This window comes from Pinus tabuliformis, chromosome 4_2, assembly GCF_031772625.1.
Source record: "Pinus tabuliformis cultivar Carrire ecotype Pingquan chromosome 4_2, CPIR1, whole genome shotgun sequence".
NCBI classification, from domain to species: Eukaryota; Viridiplantae; Streptophyta; class Pinopsida; order Pinales; family Pinaceae; genus Pinus; species Pinus tabuliformis.
The window spans coordinates 2,345,540-2,353,811 of record NC_142304.1 but is presented as its reverse complement, the minus strand read 5'-3'; the positions used below and the strand labels follow the sequence as shown (position 1 = coordinate 2,353,811).

The following is an 8,272-nucleotide window of genomic DNA, read 5'->3' as shown; positions in this document are numbered from 1 at the left end:
TCAAAACCGCGTATTGTTGTAGCATGACGCTGCACAAATAGTCCAGTCCTTGCTCAGGCCAAACAGCTATGTTATTATCAAGCATGAGCTTAGTATCCTTGATTATTTATCGAACTTTATCTTCTGTTTGTATGGGAAGCCTGGGGCTTATTGTGTGGTAACACTGGCATTTTCAGTTAGAGAAGGGATCGATATCATTTTGGTTGGTTTTGTTTCAACTGAAAATCTCCGTTTTAAAGATGAATCACTTACTTTTAAGGTTGAAGAAAATCCACAAGAAAGTGCGGAAGAGATAAAAAGCTATGCACGACACAAGTATCCAAATATGTGTAAAACTAATGGTTGGTTGTCTTTTAGCTGCGGAATGCAGCCTGATCCCGCAGCTAACTGGCAATTTCGCACCCATTTTCATACTTCTATAGGTTATATGTGTCAAGAGACGAAACAAACCACATAGGTAGCTGGGAAAATGTCAGTACATGGATGGTGTCCTATTCATTTGATCCAAGTCGATGAAAAAGACCCGGTCAAAGGGAAGTCAAGGTGTGTGTTATCACTAAGTCGCCACACTAAGTCGCCGCATGTCAAAGAAAAATAATAATAATTTTGAGTCAATGAAATGAATAAGTTATTTGCTCACTTTTATGAAGGTATTGATTAATTTTGGACTGATGATGAAAGATGAATGACTAACTTTTTGTTCAAGATTTTTAGCTACAGAAACTGTGTACATTCCGCAGCTAAAGTCCAATTCTACAGCTGTTCTCCAATTCCGCAGCCGAAAAACCTCATTGTTCAAATTAGCCTAACTTTCTCATACACAATCAGATTTTGATGATTCAAGTATCGTTGGAAAGATATCAACAAGATCTACACAATGAGAAATCCATCATTAGAGTTTGAAATGGTAAATAATGAAATAAATTTCTGAAAAAAGCAACATTCAACTTGGGGCACCAATTCCAAAGCAGGTATAAATTCTTTTGATTTTTCCTTTGAGAACTTGTTTCATTAATACAAATTCTTAGTTTTGTGTGTAAATATCATAACTAGAGAGATCGATCACCTCTCTCCTTTGATAATCTTACATTCCATTACAGAAGAAGTATTAGTTTTTTTGCAGGTTCCAGGAGGAAGGACAAATGACTACAAGAGAATGGTGTCTCTCTAAGAGACCAATTTGTTTCATAAGAGGTTGATCAGCAATAAAGAGGAAATATGATGATGCAAAATCAGATCCAAACACTTGAAAAACTTTCAGATACTATTGTCTCCATCACATCCATACCTCATAATAAACCATTCACCTCATTTCACTTCATATTTTCCATTTACATTCACATACACTTTCCATCTCTTTTTGTCCATTCATAACCCACAAATAAAAGCAAGAGGTTCATTCACATGCTTATTGCCCATTGCCATTTCTGCTCTCCATTTCCATCTTCCATTTTCATCTTTCATTTCTTGTCATTTTCATTTCGCAAATAAGCCCTGCTTAAATGAAAATTATTGAGTCCATAGTCCTTTGAGTCTAAGTTCTTTGTAAAAACACCTTGAGGCTTGCATGCCTTAATGGAAAGTCCTGATGCTGACAAACAATGGGAATACACTAATGTCCCTTGTTCATCAGATCTTCTAGGTGACTCGACATCAACAAAACTATTCGTACCTAGCAAGATGTGTTTGGGCATCTTGACTCTCATTGTCATCAATGGTGAGAGTTCTCGTGTTGACTAGTGGCATCCATTAATGGCCACTAAGACAACAATTTCCTGCTATGTTCGACATCAGAACATCTTTTCACATAGTAGGAATTGTGCAAATGAGTTTTGAAGACATGAAGACTATTGTTTTCAACATTTTGGAGTAGATTCAGCAGCAAGTTTTAGTAGAGCAATAAAAAGTCATCTTAACTCTTTATCCATGACTCTTCTTGTTTAGCCACTTGAAGAAGAATATGATCAAAATTTTGCAGCCACCACACATACAACTCATCCATTCCAAAGGGTAAGTTAAGGTACGCCATTTTCTAACTTTTGACCATAGAATTCCATAAAAAGCCAGAATGATAATTGTTGGAAAAACATTTCTCTTTCTCATTTCATAAAATTGCCAATACCATCAGTTGGGGGGGGGGGGGAATACATTCATCTTCATATTTTTCCATGTCCATATCATATTCAGGAGCCCACATACTTCCAACATATATTAACTATTACATTGTTATTATGAGCATACAATGGCTTTTCAAAAAAAAAAAATTGCTTAAAGGATAAATTGGATACAAAAAAAATCATGGTTGTCACACAAGAACCAACCATCATGCAATCCAATAAAGATATACTTTGCAACAATAATCAAAATATCATTATGCAAAGTTCAAGATCAAAATAGAATGCAACAATATTTTTTTTTTTTTGGCTGTAACACAAGAACCAACCATGTTGCAATTCAAGAAAAACACTTTGCAAAAATATGAAGTTATCAAATGATATCATGCAAAATTAAGCCAAAGTTCAAGGATCAAAAGAGTTAATGTAATATATATTGCATGAGGACATGCAATAACTTCAGTTAGGGGGTATGTTGGGTCTTGAAAATGTCATTCATTTCCATTACACTTTCACTATTATGTCCATTATATCACCTCCATTTCACCTCCATTTAACTACTATATCACTACATTCATCCCACTTTCATTATCATTGGGCCACATTTATGTTTTTCCAAACTTTATTAATTACGTCGTAAGGCGTTCCATCTGAAACGAACTGCCCTCCATGCTACTGTGTCTTGACGTGGGCCGTTAAATGGATTGTTAGACGATTAAATAATCTCCAGCCATTAGATCATCAGTGAAGAAACACTGCAACAGAGTCATTCACCCTGAGGTCTCAAGCGACACAGCGAAATTTTATGGGTATATCGAAGTGGGTGGCGGTATTCAGACCATTTTTGGTTTGGATTCTCATATTTTTGGAGCCCAATCCCCAGTTCGCAGATTTTTGCATCTGCTTCCTATTTTCTGATTCTGGTTCTCACATTTTCGTATCTCTATCTTCTTGTCTGATTTGGGTCAGCAACGGTTTTTGGTGTGGGAAGAAAACTTCTGAAGATGAAAATCAAGGCGTATATTCCTGATTTCAAGCTTGCATTTGAGGGTTTCTGTATACATGCTGGAGGGGGGGCAGTCTTGGATGAGTTGGAGAAGAATATACCCTATCGGAATGGTCTGCTTTGTATCTATTTAAATATCGAGGACCAGGCCCTGAACTGGATCTGTTAGGGGCATTTCCAGTGAAATTGTGGAAAAGGGTTTCATCCGGATTCGAACTCCAGACCTCCAAGATGATGCACATAATGTTTTACTGCAGGAGCTGCTGTTCGACGGCTGGAAGACTCAATCATGGCTTGGTTACTCGCTTACCCTTCTTGCTGTATTTCTTTTTTCTGTATTTCATGAGTATATTGTCAATCTACGGTCTCGTTTCAAGGGGATTTTCCGAGTGGTAAAGCTGCCTCGGACCTCAATGCTCCTCTGATTGGAAGAAACCTTAGAGCACTTGGATTTAGGGTCATGGAATCCGCCGTTTTTGGTCTGAATGCAGGGCTGGGATATTTGCTCATGTTGGCAGTGATGTCTTTCAATGGGGTTTTTTTTATAGCTGTGATCCTGGGGTTTGTTGTTGGGTATTTCTTCTTGCCATGGGGAAGGCGAAGAAGAAAACATTGAAAGGCCATGTGGGTGGTCGTGAACTTCATGATAATTGTATATTGTTTTTTTTTTTATGCTTTCGGTTGCGGGAGACATGACCCTGTTGTTCGAGGGCTAGAAGACTCAATCATGGCTTGGTTACTCGCTTATCCTTGTTGCTGTTTTTTTGTTTTTATTTTTTGCTTCTGTATTTCATGAGTATATTGTCAATCTACGGTCTCGTTTCAAGGGGATTTCGAGTGGTAAAGCTGCCTCGGACCTTAATGCTTCTCTGATTGGAAAAAAATTGGCATCATTGATGGACTATTATAATTTATGGGTTGCGGAGATTATCAGTGGAAACATTGTAACTTTGTCAATATTCCATGGTAATAGGAAGCATAGAGATCTAAAGGAAACAATCATGTATGCAGTAAGGTCTCTCAGAACACTGTAGGGGGTGGTTTGAAAACGGCTATGATGATTACCAGAACACTGCAACCAGGTTAAGATGGCAGCACTGTAAGTCACTACATTTTTTGATTATATATTTAATTTATTATATCCAAACTTGTACCCGATTTACCAAAATATTTTCTGTGGCATCGTGTTGCTCGACTGCAGCTATGCAATTCCACTCGCTCTCACGTCCAAATCGGAGCCTCCTCCATTGTTTGATGGAACGACCAGGTGGGTAGCTAAATTTTTATCGTTACTGTATCTAAATCATCACTTTCTGTTGGAATGTGTATAGTATCATACTCTGTTTAGCGATTAAATACTGAAATTGATCTGGGGTTTGTAGATTGTATATCAGTGTGACATGCCAATATGCCCAACGAGTTTGGAGTGCCAGGAACATCAAGGTTTTTATCATGCTGATCCCCTATTTTGTGTGGGTAGTTCTTCTATTGATATAAGATACCATTATGCAATGACTGAAACGATTGAAAATAAAATGCAGGGTCTTAGTGAGATTCAGATAGTTACAATTGATTTGCAAGACAGACCAACATGGTACAAGGAGAAAATTTATCCTCCGAACAAGGTTGGCTCTTGTTTCTATGTTTATCTAATTTTATTTTTCTTTTAGTTACTCAAGGGCAGTTGGATCCGCTATTTGGGTCATGGTTTGATTGCTATGTAATTAGGGCCTGTAGTGTAAAAACTTTGTTATTAGTTTATCCTTCGAACAAGGTTGGCTCTTGTTTCTATGTTTATCTAATTTTATTTTTCTTTTAGTTACTCAAGGGCAGTTGGATCCGCTATTTGGGTCATGGTTTAATTTCTATGTAATTAGGGCTTGTAGTGTAAAAACTTTGTTATTAGTTTCTTATCTTGATCCAAGTAGATGCAAAAGAGAAATTAGATGGGTTGGTCCTCGTTTTACCCTAGCTCAGGTAAAAGGGAACACGCTTGCACATTAACAAGCAGTCTAGCAACCTTTTGTTAATTGATAGAGTATTCTGTTTGGCTCAGTAGATTTGATCTATGACCAAGTAAATTGGGGTGGGGATCATAGGGTTGTTGCAAGAGCTGGATAAGGTTATTACCTTGCCAAATTTGGGGTCTATCTTGCCACAAACCCAAATCTTTTTGTATATGTGCATTGTGCTGGCTACAAATTAGTATGTTGTCAGATGCAACTTGAATTAATAAGTGATTTATGAGATAACATACTGTTGCTTAGGGTTCAGATGCAACTCCAAGCTTAAGATCCACACAATTCTCACTGTGTCCTGATAGGTTTGAAGCTTAGAGTTCAAATGCTACTCCAAGTTTATGAGCCATCCTCTCACTGTTGCTTGAGAGGCTGCAACAAATTTTTGATCATCACGGTTTTAGCCTTTTACAATTTGGGCATGGAATAAGAAAGACCAACACAGATTTGGGATTGCTTTTAACATTCCTAGTCAGCTAGGAAGACCTATTTCTTGTGTGTTTTTGTGTGATCATCACTAATCTTTCAAGAAAGGAACGTGAAGAAATAGAAGTGCCAAATGTCAAATGTTACAAAAGGGCCAAATTTCTACAAGATATAGAGCGGAAATTGCAAATAACTCACTATTTTCAAATTTTCAGGTTCCTTCTCTTGAGCACAATGGCAAGGTCACAGGAGAGAGTCTGGATTTACTTAAGTATCTCGAGAACAATTTTAAAGGACCTAAACTTTTTCCCACGGTATGTGTTACCCTACCTGAATATTGTTAATTTAGGTCATTAGCTAAATCAAAATGTCTCAATGGTCAGGCACTTCGTATTTTTCAATTTTAGTTTATAGTGTTGAAGCCGTTAGAGACTTTTTCAGGGAAGCAGGGTAGGGTTGGAACGTGAGCTGTAATACCTTTAGGAGATATTGTCTAGCTTTACTGCCAGAGTCTATGATCTATAACTTTCTTGCCATTAAACAGGATCCTGCGAGGAAAGAGGCTGCAAATGAGTTACTGAAGTATACATATACTTTTACAAAAAATGCATTCATCACTTTGACCAAGCCGGATTCTGAGACTGCACAAGAAGTTGGTAAGAACAATTTTTCAGAAGCCATCTCATACATTTGAATAAGATGTTTTATATTCAATGGATTATGAAGAGTGTGGATTAATATAAATGCACTTCCCATCATGACAGGGCCTACTCTTGATTATTTGGAAAATGCTCTCGGAAAGTTTTCTGACAGGTCTTTCCTTTTGGGTCAATTCAGTGTGGTATGCCATCTTTATATGTTGTTTTCCATTTGACCTTATATTATATTATGATCCCAATTGACAATTTAGAGATGTATACCATCACTGCAGGTTGACATTGCATATGGTCCTTTCGTTGAAAGATTTCATGTTGTGTTTCCTGCATTAAAGAATTATGATACCACAGCTGGTAGGCCGAAACTATCGAAATGGATTCAAGAAAGTTAAACTTCTCTTTTATTTGCATTACTCCCTATATCCAACGGGGTGCAAAAATGATTGGTTTTCGATTTTTATAATAGATTTTGTGCTTATGTGATAAAAATGCTTAATAGTATTCTGCCTTGAATACAGGAATTACATAAGATTGAAGGATATGCGAAAACAGTATCCGATCCCGAGTTAATTGTTGAAACATACAAAAGGATACTGGTAGCTTGATTCTAATGATACATACTGTGCATAAAGTTGATTCAAAATGCATCTTTTATACATTTTTTCTTATATTGCATTCCCAGGTGTGAAATGATATAAAAGATCTTAAACTCATTTATCTTTGTTGTTATGCAGGCTAATTATGCAAAATAACTGTGATGGCGGGATGTAGAAATGATCGAACGCTGCCTACATATAGTACAATAAAATCTATTGGATAGGAGAAATTATGTTTATATTTGTAAAAGAGAACTTGTAATAATTTTTGTTGTTGCAAAAGTTTTAATGATACATACTGTTGTCCATACGCTGGCATGTATGGAGTTAATAGTTATTAATAAAATTAATACCTTAAGTATATCAATGTGTTTATTATATATATATATATATATATATATATATATTTTTTTTTTTTTTTTTTCAATAAAATGTGTTTATTTACGCCGTAAGGCGTTCCCTTTTGAAAAACATTCCCCAAATTGCTACCATGTCTCTATCTGGGGCGTTAGATCCAATGTTAGACGATTAAAGTTTTTTGTGCCCTTCGATTAATAATTCGTTAAATTGTTATGGGACACATTTATAACAAAAATGCATACCTTCGTGGAGCAGTAGTCTTACTGGTTCCCTTTCTCTCTACTGCTTCTTCCACACTGACCTCTTTTCGATCAGAAACAACTACTTTTTGATCAGAAACAAGTACTGTTGGAGCTTTAACTGCTTGTGCTGGATCAACTACTTTTGGAATTACTGGTTGTGCCTTTTCTTCTATATACCATACTACTACTTCATTGACATATGACTCTACTATTGTGCCTGGCTCTGCTACTTGTTCAATGGGTGAAACTGCTGAATCAACAACTGAATCACGAGAACGAACTGCTGCAGGTGGTACTGGAACTGTGGATGAACTTGGGTGCTCTGTGAAAATGGACAACTGGGTTATCAACAGATTTATTTCATATTACTTGAAGTCTCCCTTGCCCATGCTTGCCTACAGCTCCATATACCCCAAGAGAAAATGTGGGAGGGATGAGCAGATTATGCACCGCTATGCCCAGAAAGTGCAAAGGGAAGATCTTGAAACTGTTGTGGGTTTGCTTCATTCTTTTGGAGAGAGTAGCAGCCACATGCAGGATGGGTTGCTCTGTGAAAATGGACAACTAGGTTATCAGCAGATTTATTTCATATTTACCTAAAGTCTCCCTTGCCCAATGCTTGGCTACAACTCCATATCCCCCAAGAGAAAATGTGGGAGGGACGAGTAGATTATGCACCGCTATACCCAGAAAGTGCAAAGGGAAGATCTCAAAACCGTTGTGGGTTTGTTTCATTCTTTTGGAGAGAGCAGAAATCACATGCAGGATCTTGTTTGGGAACCTAAGAGTGGCCACTGTGTTAAATGCCTCTAAATTATGTAGGAAACAGCTAGACAATATGATTGGATCACAGT

At 37.1% G+C, this 8,272-nt stretch overlaps 1 protein-coding gene across 1 annotated transcript; it reads left to right on the top strand.

Annotated features, from left to right (window-relative positions):
• Nucleotides 1–4,208: 4,208 nt before the first annotated feature.
• Nucleotides 4,209–6,972, top strand: LOC149168090 (glutathione S-transferase L3-like). The gene is made up of 10 exons (XM_089426881.1): nucleotides 4,209–4,219; nucleotides 4,322–4,387; nucleotides 4,503–4,563; nucleotides 4,662–4,745; nucleotides 5,780–5,878; nucleotides 6,109–6,220; nucleotides 6,329–6,405; nucleotides 6,496–6,597; nucleotides 6,733–6,816; nucleotides 6,955–6,972. The coding sequence occupies exons 1-10, from the start codon at nucleotides 4,209–4,211 to the stop codon at nucleotides 6,970–6,972; spliced, it is 714 nt and encodes a 237-aa protein (XP_089283007.1).
• Nucleotides 6,973–8,272: the final 1,300 nt, after the last annotated feature.